This window comes from Pseudopodoces humilis, chromosome 29 (assembly GCF_049639895.1).
Source record: "Pseudopodoces humilis isolate 2021_Gansu_Grassland_sample_001 chromosome 29, ASM4963989v1, whole genome shotgun sequence".
Classification (NCBI taxonomy): domain Eukaryota; kingdom Metazoa; phylum Chordata; class Aves; order Passeriformes; family Paridae; genus Pseudopodoces; species Pseudopodoces humilis.
Window position 1 is genome coordinate 2,196,582 of NC_142228.1, and position 15,899 is coordinate 2,212,480.

General features: G+C 50.2%; 2 protein-coding genes across 3 annotated transcripts; both read left to right on the forward strand.

The window, feature by feature from the left end:
• Positions 1-294: 294 nt before the first annotated feature.
• On the forward strand, positions 295-9,842 carry ORMDL3 (ORMDL sphingolipid biosynthesis regulator 3). The gene is made up of 4 exons (XM_005531422.3): positions 295-379; positions 4,251-4,451; positions 5,605-5,756; positions 5,885-9,842. Exons 2-4 carry the CDS (start codon positions 4,278-4,280, stop codon positions 6,018-6,020), a joined length of 462 nt encoding a protein of 153 aa, XP_005531479.1. The 5' UTR covers positions 295-379; positions 4,251-4,277; the 3' UTR covers positions 6,021-9,842.
• A 563-nt stretch (positions 9,843-10,405) lies between these two features.
• On the forward strand, positions 10,406-15,616 carry GSDMA (gasdermin A). 2 transcript variants are annotated; one of them, XM_005531517.3, is made up of 10 exons: positions 10,406-10,545; positions 11,611-11,874; positions 12,038-12,233; positions 12,488-12,653; positions 12,726-12,819; positions 13,214-13,267; positions 13,504-13,658; positions 13,854-14,004; positions 14,710-14,783; positions 14,919-15,616. In XM_005531517.3, exons 2-10 carry the CDS (start codon positions 11,655-11,657, stop codon positions 15,153-15,155), a joined length of 1,347 nt encoding a protein of 448 aa, XP_005531574.3. In that variant the 5' UTR covers positions 10,406-10,545; positions 11,611-11,654; the 3' UTR covers positions 15,156-15,616. The 2 variants fall into 2 exon arrangements, with proteins under 2 accessions (XP_005531574.3, XP_087924235.1); XM_088068109.1 differs by lacking the exon at positions 10,406-10,545 and having other exon boundaries at positions 11,807-11,874; positions 11,963-12,233.
• Positions 15,617-15,899: the final 283 nt, after the last annotated feature.

Below are 15,899 nucleotides of genomic sequence, written 5' to 3' on the forward strand. Positions count from 1 at the left end.
TCGAGCACTTCCAGGGATGGGGCAGCCACAGCTCCGTCGGGAAGCTGCCCCAGTGTTCCCCTACCCTCGGATTTCCCTTGGGAAGAGCTGCAGGCGGGGCAGCCCACCCTCCCCGGACAGGTTGGACGCACCCAGCCAGGTCTGGGGCCCCCTGTGAGCGGAGCAGGGGTCACTGTAGCCCCCGATCCCCTTCTTGGAACCGCTCCCGCCGCTTCCCATGGCGGCTCCGCCTCTCCCGCTGCTGCCGGACTACAGCTCCCGGCGTGCCGCGGCGGGGCGGGCCGAGGGGCCGCCGGGAGCGCACCGGGAGAGCACCGGGAGCGCGGCGGAGCGAGCGCCGGCCCCGCCGAGCCGAACCGGGCCGGAGCGGGCGGGAGCGGTGAGTGCCGGCCGGGGGCGCGGGCCGGGACCGGGGGGCTCAGCCCTCCCCGGGGGCGGCGGCGGCCGAGCCCCGTGGCGGGGCCGGGGGAAGGTGCCTCGCATGGGCCTGGCCCGAAAGGAAAACAGCCCAAAAGAGAGAAGCTGGTGCTGGGATGGAGCCGCGAAGCGGCGGGGTGGGAATGGGGGGTCCCAGTTAGGTAGCGCGGGTCCCCACGGAGGGGTCGCGCTGTGCGGAACCCGGCCCGGAGCGGGTCCTGCCCCGGCCTCCCGGGGCACCGTCCTGTCCCGGGAAAACGGGGAGGAAAGTGGGGTCTGGGACCTCACGTGAGCCCGGAGGAGCCCAACCTCGGCTTTCTCTTTCTGTCCAAGATTTCCCGTTAAATTCACTAGGAAAGGCCGAGGGGGAAGGATCCTCGCCCTCACCCGTGTCCTCGTCCCCGTGTTCCCTGTGTCCCCTCCGGGACTCTGGCACCCCCGGGCCCCTCGAGGAGGAGCCGGGCAGCGCTGGGGCTCAGACATGTCCCACACGGCCCCGGGCTGGAGGGACACGGAGCGTTGTGTTCCCAGTGTCACCTCTCACCCAGCACAGCCCAGTTCACCAGCGTCCCCCATGTCCTCCGTGCTCTGGTTCATCCATTGCCAGCGGCAAAGAAGGGTTTAAAGGATTTGTTTGGGAGGTGGCAGCTGTTGCTGCTAGAGATTGGGACCTGTGATCCGTGGATCATCATCACCTTCAGTCTGGGAACACTCAAGATCAAGATAAATACCTGAGCCCTCCTTCCCTCACCAGCCCAGTGAAGATCCTGCAGCATGTTCCTGAAATCCCTGGGGAAGGGTGACAGCACTGCCAAATCATAGGATCATTTATTTAGGATGAAAAAGGCCTTTAAGATCATCACATCCAAGCATTAAGGAAGAGAACATGAACAGAGGGTGGTCACCACCCTCGGGACAAAGAGGTGTCCCACCTCTGGGGACAAAGGTGAGGAAGGAGCTGTGCCTGGATAAGGGGCAGGACAGGCAGGATGAGGCAGAGGGAGGGCTCAGCTCCACCGCCACACTGTGCCCTTTGCCACTGGCCACAGCTCTGACTTTTCCCCTCCTTGGATGGCCACTGTCCAATGTCAGCGCAGCCCTGACCTTCACCCTCAGCCTGGCGCAACATACAGGCTTTTCTGTCTCCAAAAAGAGTGGGAAAGCAGAGCCTGGCAGCAGCTGCTCTGGGAAGGGGGAGCTGGAGTCCTTCCCATGGTGGGCTGTGCCTTTGTCCTGCAGGTGAGCAAATCCTGGTGTGGAATTAGAAGGCAAACATGGGATGTGGGATGGGGGCAGGGACAGAACTCTGAAAGCTTGTGTGCCCTCAGCCAGGCTTGTGCAATCCAAAATTTGGGAGAGCTGGGCCAAGGGCTGCAGAGCCCAGGGCAGAGCTGGTGAAATATTTAATGTGAGGAAGGACAGAGCTTGAGATGGGGAATCACCCTCATTGCAGTAGTGAATGCTTGGTGTGTCCGTATCTCCTACAAGAATGAATTAACCTCTCAGATATTCCAGCATCCCACCCCCCTAATCCTTAATTTTACAAGGAAGGGAAACTGAGGCACAGGAAAGAGAATTGCTTCACATACAGCTTCCAAGTTGGGCACTTTCCCACCCAGCTGTGGGTCTGCAGAGGAGACCAAGTCCAGGCTGCTCCTTAGTTTTTGGAAGTTACAGTCATGGTTGGAAATTCCACAGCACCAGCCACCTGCACCTCTGGCTGCAGGGGGCTTCCACAGCCCTTGGATAATGGTATCAGGAAAGACTCCTGGAGAGGAGGTTTTTATCTGTTGATTAAAGCAGATTTTAAGGCCTCCAGCAAGAGCTCAGATCCCTTTCTGTGGGCAGTCCCTTCCCACATCCCTCCTCCTGCACTCCTGTGTCGCTCCAATACGCAGCCTGTGGTTCCTCCTGCTGCACAGCTGGAATCCCACAGCCACAGCTCACTGTGGAGTGTCCTCACGCCTGTCTCCAGCATCCTCCAGACTAAACAAACCCGTTTCCTTCCAGCTGTCCTTGCAGGTCATGTTTTTCCTACACCTCTGCTCATTTTCTCCAGCTCCTCCCAGGACTGGACAGTGTTCACCCAACATCCAGGAGAACTATTTCCCATGTCTGGCACTCAGCACTCCTGTTTACACATTCCATAGGGTGTTTTGCTTTTTGTTGTTGTAACAATCTGACTCTTTTTGACTCATTTATGTTTCACCCCAACCCCGAATTTTCCTTCTGAGAGCCCTTGGGAATTGCAGCAGGCTTAGGACAGAGCTGCTCCCTCTGCCAAGGCTGAAGCGCTGAACTCTGGCTCCCAGTCCTGTTCCCAAACTAAACTTTGGGCTTTTCTCTGGAGTATCCAGAAGCTGGTGAGCTGGGAGGTGGGCAACAAGGGAGTGAGCATCCCACAGACCTGCAGCCTCATTCCTGGAAACAAAATCCTTCTCCAGGTATGAGCCCCTGAAAGAGTGAGGTGAGGATCTGCAGCAACAGCTGTCTGTGTGCGTGGAAGAGGTTTGGGAGTTCCTTGGAGCATTCCAAGAGCTGTGGAGTGGAGGCTGGCTGTGAGTCCCAGCCCTGGGCAGGAGCGGGGATGGTGCCAGCTCCTGAGACAAGGCAGGCCCAGCGCTCCATGAGGGAGCTGGGAACAGCTGGCAGTGAGGAGAGTGAGATGTTGGATCTGGCTTGGGCTCGCCTCTGGAGAGCTGGAGGGAAAAGCAACACGGCTTCCAGCTGTGGGAAGCAACAGCAAAGCCATGAGGCCAGACATCAGGAAACAGCCTTCACTGTGGGGTGCTGTGGCCAAGGAGGATGAACTGGATCATCTCATCAAACTGCTCTTCTGTGGGACACAAAGATGATTTTACATAAGAATTTCCCAGATCTTGGTGTGAAGACATTCAGCTTTACAGTGGGTTTAGTTTGTGCTGTTTTCTGTAATCCCTGGATACCAGTGAGCCAGAGCTCTCCTGCTGCCACTGGCACTGTGTCACTCTAGAAAGCCACTTGATACTTTCACTGTCTCAGGGGCACCACTCCAAGGACTTGCTCTGAGAAGGTGACACTCTCTTGCTTCCTCTCCTTCCTGGCATTGTCCAGAAAACCATCTTTGTGCTCCTCCTACATGGCAGTTGTTCTTTCCAGGTAGGGGAAGGGCCACCTCCTCCACAGCTCTTCCTCCTGAAACATCCTCCCAAGGCACTTTTCATTCTTATCTTTCCCTTTTTACATTCCTCAAGAAGAATCTCATTCCTTCCCTGGGGGGCAAATTCTTTTCTGTTCCTCTTTTTTCCCCTTTGTAAGTCTTAAATCTGAAGGCAAAACACGTGAACCAGAGTAGACCAGCAAGGAGACCTCCCAAGCTGTGCAGAACCCTGTTAATTTAGTTAAATTAATTAGGAGATCTGTTGATACAGAACCTTTCCTCTGCAAATACTCTGTTCCCTTCCCAAGTTTAAGACATCCATAAACATGCAGGAAGCTTCCTGTGCTGTGTTTCCATGATTAACATTGTGATTTAAAAGTGCTTAAAAGTATTGATTTGAGTTTTGTCAGGCAATCGTGGGATTGAACCTCAACACCTCGGCTCCAGGAAAACATCTCAAATCATAAGAAGCTTCTGTCACAGACAAGCTTCCCACACATAATTCCCAAATCTTAACCACTCCCGGAGTTAGCGACGTCAGCTCTAAGAATGGCAATAACGAGGGGCAGAGGAGGGAACTGACTTGGGATTTTTATAGCAAACAGCAGATTTTGGGTTTGCTTGACAACCAGCCGGTGCTCAGCCCCACTGAGCAGTTTGGATCCGGGCTCTGAACTCAGTGTTTTTGTTCTAGGGGCTCCCGTCAGCCACGAGAGTCAGGATGAACGTGGGAACGGCGCACAGCGAGGTGAACCCCAACACGCGGGTCATGAACAGCCGCGGCATCTGGCTGTCCTACGTGCTGGGCATCGGGCTGCTGCACGTCGTGCTCCTGAGCATCCCCTTCTTCAGCGTCCCCGTGGTCTGGACTCTCACCAACATCATCCACAACCTGGTAAGGGAGCGGCGTGGCCCAGGGCACATATGGGGAGCCTTGGCTCAGCTGTTCCCCTGAGCAATCTGCTGGGATTCCTGTTGGAACAATCCCTTTGGGTTTCCAAAGATGCCGGCTGAGTTGCTCAACCTCCAGCCCTCAGCCTGTACTGGTGCCTCTGGGACATGGATTTAAATCCAGCCCAGATACAGGTGAGGCAGCAACACCTGGTGAGGCTGCTCAGAGGGGACATGGATTCATTTTCTGTAGGGGCAAGTCCTTTGTCGTGTCCCTTTCCCAAAGGGGTCTGTGACAGGCCCCAGACACTGGCAAGACATCACTGGGGATGGTAAAACCTGAATTGGCCTCGTGAGAGTTAAGAAAAAACAAGATTAATTCCCAGATTTTTTTCTGCTTAAAGTAAAAGATTAGTCTAGGAACTGATTTCCCCCTCTGAAGATCAAGTCCCCACACAGGTCTCCTTGGGCATGGGGGACAAAAAACTTCAGGGATGGAGCAACTCATTGTGCATCTTTTATTTTAAATAATACCTCAGGCTGGGACTATTCCAGAGACAAAAATGACAGGGATTGAGGACCCTCATGGTAAGTTACTACTAGAGAGGGATAAAAACCTCCACAAACGCCCAAACTGGAGCTGCTCAGGGGATAAAAACAACCACAAATCCCCAAACCGGAGCTGCTCAGCACTCAGCTCACGAGCTGCTGGCTTCTCATCATCTTCCCTGGCAGCTTTAGGTTCTGGGGACAAAAAGGAATTTAAAGGCCAGGAGTGGAGCTGTAGCTGGAATGTCTGTGACTTGTGTTCCCCTGGTAATCAGGGGGTGACAGACCTTCTCCCAGCACATTTTCAGGGAGCCTTCCGCCGTGCCGCAGCAGGCAGGCTCTAATCTCCCGATCGCAGAGATCCCACGGCTGTAATCTTGCCACCGCCTCCTTGGCTCACACCCAGGAGCCGAGCGAGGCCTGACGTGGAGCAGCCGAGCTGCCCCGGCCTTTCCCAACTCTCCTTTTCCTGCTTCCCTGGCCGCTCCGGGTTTTCCAGCGGCGCCACATCCCTCTAGTGGAACGGCGCGGGGGTGCAGGCTCCCGGATCCGCTCCCTGGATGCGGGGTTTTTGGGATGCAGTGTGCCTCACGCTGTGTGTCTTGCAGAGCATGTACATCTTCCTGCACACCGTGAAGGGAACCCCCTTCGAGACCCCGGACCAGGGCAAGGCCCGGCTGCTCACGCACTGGGAGCAGATGGATTATGGAGTCCAGTTCACTGCATCCCGCAAGTTCCTCACCATCATGCCCATCGTCCTGTGAGTATTCTGGGCTGGCTGAGCTGCCTCGTGTCCCAGTACCCATCAGCGTTCTGTCCTGGGAGACACACACATGGAATGCCACAGCTCAGTTTGCCTCTCCCTCTGTTCCTACCCTGCCTTTCCAGGTATTTTCTAACCAGCTTTTACACCAAGTATGACCGGATACACTTCATCATCAACACCATCTCCCTGATGAGCGTCCTGATCCCCAAACTGCCTCAGTTCCACGGAGTCCGGATCTTTGGGATCAACAAGTACTGAGTGGCGTGGCCGGAGCGGATGGCGGAGGAGCGGGGTGAAGGGGGGATCCCTTCTCTCCAGCCCCGTTTCCTCCCCCACGCAGACTGGGATGTGGTTTTGCAGCGGCTGTTTAAATGCAGATCCCAACAGACACATTCCGCATGCTGGATCCTCGTGCCCAATAAATCCAAACCAGCTCCAGAGTAGAGTTTAGTGCGGAGCAGGACGTGCGACACCGGATTTCTCTTGTCCCAGGGTGATCATTAGATGGAAAACCACTGAGACTTTGAGGTACAACAAGGATGAATTCTGGGAAGAGTCTCATCTGTTCCAGACGTGGAATGACGAGGATAGGGATGAGGGGAAAAGCTTTTAGTGCTGGTACTATTGCTGTGGTAAATGCACTTTAAAATATGTTTCCCTTCCTGAAGCTGGGTGCTTTGAGCAGAACGTGAGGGAAATCCAAAGGGATACAGCCAGACTTTCCCAGGACTGGATTGTTTTAGGGTCTGATTTCCAGTTTTAGGTGGGAAGTGGGAGGGGGAAGTGAATGACGGATTTTTATTTTGCAACTGTTGACACCACTGAGAAGGGAAGTGTTTTTCCTAAAAACAGCAAAGGAAGGAATGACCTGCAGTTTGACAAAGCTTTTGGTTCCTACAGCCTAAATCATGCTTGTTATTTTCAGTTTATACCCAAATCTATGCAGGTAACTGCTCTCCCCACCCCAAACTGCTGTTTTTAAGTGCACAAGGGCTCAGTGGGCATTTGGATCAAGGGCTAGGGGCAGGTGATTTAGTGACTGACAACAATGGAGCTCCTTGGAACATGGACATGGACAGATGTGGGAAAGGCTGACAATGGGCAGGTACAGGAGGAGGGCTGATTGCTCTAATCAAGCATGCAGCTATCCTTGACTTGGAATTTTTCTCCTCACTTCAGCTCCTTGGTTAGTTTAAGTGCATGTGACTGGGATTTGCCAGTTCTCCATGGACTCAAGGGTTGGATTTCTGGCTTACCTGGAAATCTGTCCCTCAGCTCCACGCCCAAGGGCTGTGTGAGCAGCAGCACCAGCAGCAGATGAATTGACCAGCAGAAGGAGTCAATTAGTCACAGATAATAGATCTTTTCACAGAGGAACAAAATCAAGCCTTTTTCCTCTAAAATTAACACCTAAATAAAGCAGGCTTAGGTTTCCTGACTGAGACAGATTTTACTGTTTTACTGAAAATCAGAATAACCTGATTTTCCTTTGGGTTGTGTCCCAGATGGAATGGGTTTTCCCTCACTCTTCCCCTGTAACCCCATGAAAACCTGTATTTTTGTTGTCTTAGTGCTTATATTGTCTCACCTTTTTTGACAATGGTATAAATCTTTTAAATCTTTTAAATATTTTTTTTTTTGTCCCTGCAGTAGCAAATCCAGCTTTAGAGGCCATGGTGGAGAGTGTTGAGGTTTTGGATGATCTGAGCATAGGACATGAAAGGGGGAAATTCAGATCTGTTACTACTCCATGCATAATTTTAGGCAAGTTGCTTCACTTCTCTCTCAGACTTCCTATGGGACTGCTACAGGGAAGGGAAAATATGGAGTGTACCTCAGAGGGCTGCTGGAATGCAGGAAGAATCATTCCCTAATGTGTTTGAAAAGTGGAAATCCAAGTGAAAAGGAAAATTTCAAGCAGGTAGAAGAAGAGAGCCTGGCTGGAGACCCCAGGGTATTGAGAGATGTGCAATTTCCTTGATGGGCAGTTTAAACCTTCAAACCTAGGATAGAAGAGCTGCTGCTTTAGCTGAGGTACTCTCTAGCCTAATCGGCTCTTTAAGCTACTAGACAATGATAATTGTGATAAAAATAGAGATATTTCATCAATCAGCTGAGAAATGACACAGACATAAGCAGTATTCTTGTGGGAGAGGCTGCTCCAAGGAGGGGCAGGTCCTGGCAGGGTGGCTGAGGCTGGACCTGAAATGCTGACTGTGGTGCTGAACAGACCTGAGTGTCTGCCCAGACACCACTTCCATCTCCAGGGGAAATGAAAGAAAACTAATTATTGTCATAGAAAACATGGGGAAAAACGTCTTTTTTTTTCAACAGAAACGGCCTCTAGATGCTTTCAAACATGACTCCTCACAGACAGACATATGCTGGATATTTCTAAGCATATGCACATCACAGATCTGTAAATTTAGAATAATTATCAATTGAAAGGATGGACTTTTTGATGAGATACAGCAATTCCCAGAGTCTCCTTGAAGGCATTAACACAGCTGTGGGTTTGAATACTTGTGTGCTCACTGACACTATGGACATCTGACCCTGTCTGCTTAAATTAAAGATCAACTGGGATGCAGAATGGGATTACAAACTTCACAAATAAGCAGGTTCTAAAGCCTAAAGCCCCAAACTTGTAAATAAGATTCTGCCTAGCAACAAAAGTAAACAACATTTGATTTCTCTCCTTCACACAAATGATCAAAACAGGCAATGCCACTCATTACAACACAGGTGTGGCATTTTTCCATGGAATAACTGAGATTAACCTGGGCTCAATTAATCCAGTCAAGGGAAGCATAAAAGGAAATAGAAGAAATATGAAAAGAAGTGAGATTTCATGTTCTATTTTGGTGAGTTAAGTATGTATATATGATTAATAAGTATTTGAACAATTACACATCAGGTAGCATCTTCCTTAAGATCCCAACTTAAGGGTAGGTGACAGGATCAATCAAAAATAAAAAGCAGGAAGTTAATTGTAATTAAACCACCATTCTTTGGTGTACCTGAGGCAGTCTGAAGTGAAAGGACAGCATGAGCAGGCTGAGGGTTGGTCAGACATGTCCTGGCAGGGGATGGATCGGGGTGAAGCCACATTGTGGGAGGAGAAACAAAGTGTGAGCAGAACTTCTTTGAGAGTGGAGTTTTTCCCAGGTGCCTGCATGGAGGAGATAACTGATTGTTACTGATTTTAATGGGATTCTGATTGTTGATGATTTTAATGGGATTCTGATCACATCACACTTGACAGATTTCCTCTACACTTGCCCTGTATCATGATCAGGACAAGTTTCTACCTGGAGAGATAAAATCTCCTGTGATGGAGAAACAATTTGTGGTAAGAAGGTATTTGAAGCTTTTCTGTTTTGTTCTGCAATGAAAGAGAAAAGCTTTTGGAAGGCTGGAATCCTTCTCAGGAACTGGCAGCAGCTTGTCCCATCCTGTACTTAGCAAAGCCTCCTCAGCCACTGTCAGCACCACGCACGTTCCCATGGGGTACAGCAGCCCCTGCTCCAGGACACTCAGAAAACCAGCAAGTCCTCCCAGCCTGATGCTCCTGAATCAGGGATCCTGACCTGGGAGTCCTTTCAGAGCTACCAGGCTGGCAAATAGTCCAAACCTTTGTAGGAAAAAGCCTCTAGAATAAACTAAATGGAGGGCTACTTATTCTCGAGTACTTTTATGTTTGATAAAATCACTGTTCAATTTTGGGTTGTTTTTAGCTCGGTACTGGCCCTCAAGGAGGGGACAGCAGTGGGTTAACACATTAATATTTCTCCTTGTGACTTATGTTGCTTTATCATTGCCTAGAATATCTTTAAGCATGCGAGTGTTGGTGTGTCCATACCCTCCTTGGATCAGTTAAATCAGCTGAATTAGTTGGGAGGGTTTTTTAAAGGAATGTTCTGTACAAAGTTTTAAGGTTTTTTTCCCATAGCCTTCTTTTTGCTGTGGATACAGAAGTCTCATGTAGAGAACTTTCTAAAATAAAGTGTGAATATTTTTATTACTCCTTTGTACAGTATTCTAAGAGAGACTAATAAAAGTGAAGTATTCAGGTAAAAATGTGCACTTGCCTTCTGGAATCTTCACATGGATGGCTTTTGGTGTCAAACAAGCGTGGCAATGACTATAGGAAACATGGCTCGGGTAGGAATGCACCTTAAGACTCATCCAGTTCCAGCCCCTGCCATGGGCAGGGACACCTTCCACTATCCCAGGTTGCTCCAAGCCCTGTCCAGCGTGGCCTTGGACACTCCCAGGGATGGAGTGCTCTGGGCACCTGTGCCAGCACAGCTGGTGCTCTGGGCAGCTGTGCCAGGGCTTGACCAGCCTCACAGAGAGGAATTTCTTCCCAATACCCCCTCCTGAGTCCATTTCTCCATCTGTCCAAGAATAGCAGTGTTATATGGCTCGAAAAAGTTGAAGCATGGAATGATGGAATGGTTTGGCCTGAAGAGGCTTAAAGCCCATCCAATCCCACCTGCTGTCCAGTCTGGTCTAGGACACTTCCAGGGATGGGCTCACATCTCCTACATCTGTAGAAGTTCCAGTTATTCACAGTCCCTGTAACAGACTCTGCTCAATGAGTAAAAAAGGAAGTGTTACGCAAGCAACGGCCAATTTGTGGAAGCAGAACACTGAGGATGTACCATTGCTGAAGTGACCTCACAGCTGGGAACAACTTCTGATAAGCTGCTATAAACAGCCAGGGTTCTTCCAGGTCTCCTGTCCAGGTGTTTCTTCAGTGAACCCCCCGTGTAGCAAGGTAAGAGAAATCAATTTACTGTTTGCTGTGACTTTCTGGTGGTGCGAGCTTCCTGTGCGTCTCACAGCTCCTGTACTTCGCAAACACTTCCACACCTCTGAGCACAAGGGAAGCCAGAGAACTTCTCTCCAGTCCTGCTGCTCTCCAGAGGCCACATCACCACAGCAGCCCCACTGCTCTGCACACTCATCACCCACAGATATGCAAGTGGACTATCCCAGAGCTTTGGATAGGGGAGAGGATTGGTGGGAGCTCTCTGTTAAGTGCTCTTCATCAGTTTTTCTTCTCTTCTTGGAAACCTTCAAGGGAATGAGTCTTGCATGGGCTAAGCAAAGCTATTTGTCTTTGGAATTTGGCAAAGAGGACAGGGTTAGATGGGATATTGGGAAGAAATTCCTCTGTCTGAGGGTGCTGAGGCCCCAGAACAGGTTGCCCTGTGAGAAGCTGTGGCTGCCCTATCCATGGAAGAGTCTATAGCCAGGTTGGACAGGGCTTGGAGCAGCCTGGGAGACTGGAAGGTGTACCTGACCAGGGCAGGGGGGGAATGGGATCAGCCTTAAGGCCCCTTCCCACCAAAACCAGTCTTGATTGCCCAATTTCCCCTCCCCAGTTCCATCCCGTAAAACACCAGAAAAGAGAAACTGAAACTTTTTGATAAAAGCAAGCTCTCTCAGAAAAAAAAAGGGATTTTTTTCTGGCCCTCAAACACCAGCCTCTCCCCTGCACATCACCAGGGTCTGCCCAACAAGGCTGGGCTGATTTCTCTCTATTTTGGCAGACATTTGTCCTCAAAATCAGCACCCTGAGGGCCTGAAATCTTTGCCAACTGCACTATCACTGGGGTTCACCAGCAAAGGCAAACGAGGACAAACAACCCACAGCTCCTGCTGCTTCCTCTTAAAACTCTCCCTGTAACAACCCTGTGAAACTTGTGGCCCTGGACCATGAAGGGGATTTTGAGTCATTATTTTGAAATCTTCTTAATCATTAAAGTCACACTTTGTTACAGTGTCCTGGTATTATGTCAAGTAATTTGGCTTAGGTTGTTTTCCCTCTTTCCCAAAGCACAAATCCACTTGGCTTTGCTTCAAAACTTCAGCCACAGCAGAATGTTTAAAAAACTCACCAAATTCCTTGTAAATCAAATGGATCCATGCAAAGAATTGGTCCCTGTCAAGAGCATCGCAGACAACGAGCAGTTCAGGCCTCTCTATCTACTGATAGAAAGAAGAAAATCAAAACGCATATTCCACTCAGCTCCCTACTACCAGAGGACAGGGTTCACACTGGAAGATGTGCTGCTGCCTGGAGAAGATGGTAAATGCATAGGTAAGCCCCAAATTTATCAATATGAATTTATTAAATACCATAGATAATATTTTTGAACCCTTTGTGGCTAAGCTGTACCATGTTCCAGCTCTCCTGTGTGTGATATACTTAGAGTGCTGAGTCTGTGCAGTCCTGCCTAAGATAATGCATGGAATTATTTCAGAGTCTCTCCATCAAGATTCCAGCCAATTTACCCTCACAAAAACCAGCGCTGACCAAGCTGATGGAGGTCTCAGCATTTCTTTTGACCCTGCAAGTGTAGGGCTGCAAGGAGGTGCCTCCTTGTCCAAAGAGTTTTCCATTACACCACAGAAGAAGAGCGTATCACTGGAATCACTGGAGGCACTGAGAAGGGAAAGGTAAGGAATGACAAGGGAGCACACAAGCTCCAGTCATCCCCCTCCAGCACACACAGGGTCAACAATGGGTTATCAACAGCCTAAAACCAAGATTAAGACCTTAGGGCATGAACTCCCTCTAGCTATACAATGTTAGACAGGGAATGGGATGACAAGATCCCCCCAGAGCCTCCTCTTCTACAGGCTTATCCCCCCCCCAGCTGCCTCAGCCACTCCTGATGCTCCAAACCCTTCCCATCCTTTTCCTCTTCCAGGGAAGTCAACATGGATCATTCCTTCATCCAACAACTACGGAGAACAGACATTAAGCTATGTATGATCACTGAAATCCTTGAAGCCTCAGAGGAGGCCATCTATAGGGAATCCACCAAGGCAGACGGGGGCATCAAGGGCAAATTTTACGCCACGTTCTGTGCACAGGTTTGGCTCTTCTCTCCTTCCTTCCCCAACACCTGCACCCAGGTGTTCTAACAGGTGCTTTTCCTTGACCAGGGCACCAGGGAGGACAAACAAAGCATAGTCATACCCAAGGGCTGCACCCTGGCCTTCAGGACCATCCGGCTACACATCAGAGATGGAGCGTGGGGTAAGCAACTTGCAGAAATTACCAGTTCCTCCATTCCAGAAACAGTGCAGAAGAGGAAGAACATTTTATGAAGTATGACTTGTCCCCAGAGCTACCTTCAGCTTGTCTGCAAAGAGGAGGAGGCACTGTGAGGGACAGCAATCACCTGGGAAAGGTCAAATAACACAGGCAAGGTCAGGGATGCTCTCTGGGGAGGGGTCATTAAAGAAGGGAAAGAAGGAAGGCTCAGATTTACTTTTCAGAAGCTGCAGAGCTCCAGTTGATATATGGCACACAGAACAGAGTTTCAGTGTTTCTTTTCCTTTCCTACTCAGGAGAGTCAGGGAGGAAACTGGGTGGGTGACCACCAGTGGGAAGGCAGGTACCAAAAACTGTTCCTTTTATCCTCTTTCAGATCTGGATTATTTCCCAGCAGAACCTGTGAGAAGGGCAGCTTATGTAGCTGATGGTATGTATTTTACTGATTTCACATGCACATTTAATCGCTTTGAGTAAGATGCAATCTCCCAGCATAAAACAAACCAACAGGGGAGATGCATTGCCCTCTTCCTTGAGACATCACAACTGACCAAATTCCATATTGCTTCAAAAACACTCCTACAAGTGTTTCAAACTCTGGGTTTAGAGCTGCCCCTGAACTCCTAGAACTCAAGTGACAAGATTTGGTCTCATTCTGGTTTGCAGGTCCCTCACAAGGAAAATTAGGAGCAGTGGTGGCAGAAGTTAAATACTCCTGCCGAATTTTCCCCCAGCTGTCTTCTGACCTGCTGGTCATAGTCTTAAACACCATCAAAGCTGGGATGACAGACAAGAACCTCCTGCAGGAGCTCAGACAGAAAGTAAGTGAAGCTTTTCTTACTGACACTGTTTATAAATACAGACACACCCAGGAGCACACCTCTTGCCCCACAGACCTCCTGCCCTGTGCCACAACTGTCCAGCCAAAATTCCCTCACTCAGCACATCTTCTGCTCTGGACAAAGCAGCAGCCTCTGCCCTCAAATCCTGACATTTCTTTGCCTCGTTCCTTGCAGATGGAAGAAGTTCCTGAGCAAAATGATGGTTATGAGCTGAAAACTGAGAGCCCACACTTAAAAGATCTGTTCAGCACCTTACAGCACTCTCTAAGAGATCGTCTCTTTCCACTGGCAGAGGGAATCACCTACGTCCTTGATGCTTTGTATGGTGAGGCCTTGGGTCTTTAAGAGGGAAATCAAGGCAGGGATGACTCCCAGTCCTGTCACTCCCTCCTGCCTTCTTCTCACACTCATCCTCCTCCTCAAGTGGAATCTACATCCAAGTCCCATGGAAGGGAGAGCAGAGAAATCCCCTCTGCACCCATCCAGGGCTCCCTGCTCCCTCAAAGTCTGGTCACAGCTTCCTCTCAAGGGACAGCTCAGATCTCTGCTCTGGTGACCAGCGACAGGACCTGAGGGAACAGCTGGAGCTGAGCCTGGGATGGTTTGGTTGGGTATCAGGGAAAGGTTCTTATCCCAGAGGGTGCTCAGGCACGGAACAGACTCCCCAGGCAATGGGCACAGCCCCAAGGCTGACAGAGCTCCAGGAGTGTTTGGACAATGCTCTCAGCACACGGTGGGATTGCTGGGGTGTCCTGTGCAGGGACAAGAGCTGGACACCAATTATCCTTGTAGGTCACTTCCAACTCCATATTCCATAATCCTGTGAGTAACAGCCAGATCACTCTCACAGGGAGCCTGCACAAATCTTTTCTATTAAAGCATCCAAAGAACTTCTGACCAAATGGGCACTGTTTACAAGAAATTATCACCCTTCCCATCCTCTTCACTCTTTCCTATCCTGCTCTCGATTCCCATCCCACCACTAACTGTGGTGGGAGGTTTTGGATCCAAACCCAGTTTATTTCTGCAGAGTTAATGGACGATCAGCTGCTGCTGCTGCTGGAATCCTTGGAAAGGAAGATTGTGTCCCAACAGCTGAGGCTGGTGAGAACACAAATCACATTTCGCTCCTTTCAAGGGGGCATGGACTATTTTAATTCTAACAACATCTCCATAGTGATATCACAAGTTGACAACTGATTGAAATTCTGATTTTGCTTTTTCTATTGTTGTTTAAAGGTTGAAAACCTCCTGAATCATGACCTGGATAAGGAGAAGGAGACTTTCCATGTTGATGCTGAGCTGCTCTCCTTCCCACACGAGGAGGAACAGAGGTTAACCATGGAGCTGGTGGAGCTGAGTGGAGTGCAGCTCCAGGAAGATGGATCAGCTCTCCCGAGGGATCAACCCTTTGAGGCCATGGCAGCCTTGTTTGTGGCCCTGTACACCCTCAACCTCTTGAGTGGCTCTGAGTAGGAGGTACCTGGCCCTGCCCAGGGAACTTCTCTACAAGGTCTTGGGAAATCTCTGCTCTCAAGCCAGGTTTCTGTCCCAGTATCATCCTTGTTAATGCTCAAGACTGCTTTGGCTGGCAAAATGAAATTTAAGGCACAAAAACTCATTATGGACATTAAAGGTTGGATGTCAAAGTGGATTTCTTTCACTGACACCTCCATGGTCCCAATACTGCCATCATCCCTGAGATCCTCAAGGGACACAGGCAGCACTTTAGAGCAGCCATACTTTCATTACCACTTTATAAAGAGGACCTTCTTTCTAGGCAACTGGGTGTTCTCAAAGTCAATTTCTTAATTTTGTATGTTTTGGTCCTACAGCACATCTGACAAGCTCGGGATGCTGTATGAGAAATACAGGCACTTAGCCCTGGGGGGAAGTCGGGGGTCCCTCAGGCTGTGGGGCCCTGGGAGGGTCCCTGAAGGCCAGTGGTGCCTGCAGCAAGGGGCAGCACTGCTCACCTGTGTGGCCACTGACGACTCTGGATCTCCAGCACCAGGGGCCAGGCTCTGCCTTGCAACAGCAACGAGGGGAACCCGGCCCCAACCTGGAACCATCGTAGCATTGGCACCAGACCAGACCCCTCACAGAACCCCCAGCTTCAACCTGGCCCCCCCATGAGACTCCCGCTCCCAGCCCCCGGCCCGCCTCCTCACTGGACCACTCACGGGATTCCCGAGCCCAGCCCAGCCCTCACAGGGGATC

What these genes read in the sequence shown, in the direction of transcription:
- ORMDL3 (XM_005531422.3), top strand. Translation starts at nt 4,278, where the DNA reads ATGAACGTGGGAACGGCGCACAGCGAGGTGAACCCCAACACGCGGGTC. An exon ending in CCAACATCATCCACAACCTG is followed by an intron (nt 4,452 to 5,604) that starts GTAAGGGAGCGG and finishes TGTGTCTTGCAG; the next exon opens with AGCATGTACATCTTCCTGCA. An exon ending in ACCATCATGCCCATCGTCCT is followed by an intron (nt 5,757 to 5,884) that starts GTGAGTATTCTG and finishes CTGCCTTTCCAG; the next exon opens with GTATTTTCTAACCAGCTTTT.
- GSDMA (XM_005531517.3), top strand. Translation starts at nt 11,655, where the DNA reads ATGTTTAAAAAACTCACCAAATTCCTTGTAAATCAAATGGATCCATGC. An exon ending in GAGGCACTGAGAAGGGAAAG is followed by an intron (nt 12,234 to 12,487) that starts GTAAGGAATGAC and finishes TTCCTCTTCCAG; the next exon opens with GGAAGTCAACATGGATCATT. An exon ending in CATCAGAGATGGAGCGTGGG is followed by an intron (nt 12,820 to 13,213) that starts GTAAGCAACTTG and finishes ATCCTCTTTCAG; the next exon opens with ATCTGGATTATTTCCCAGCA.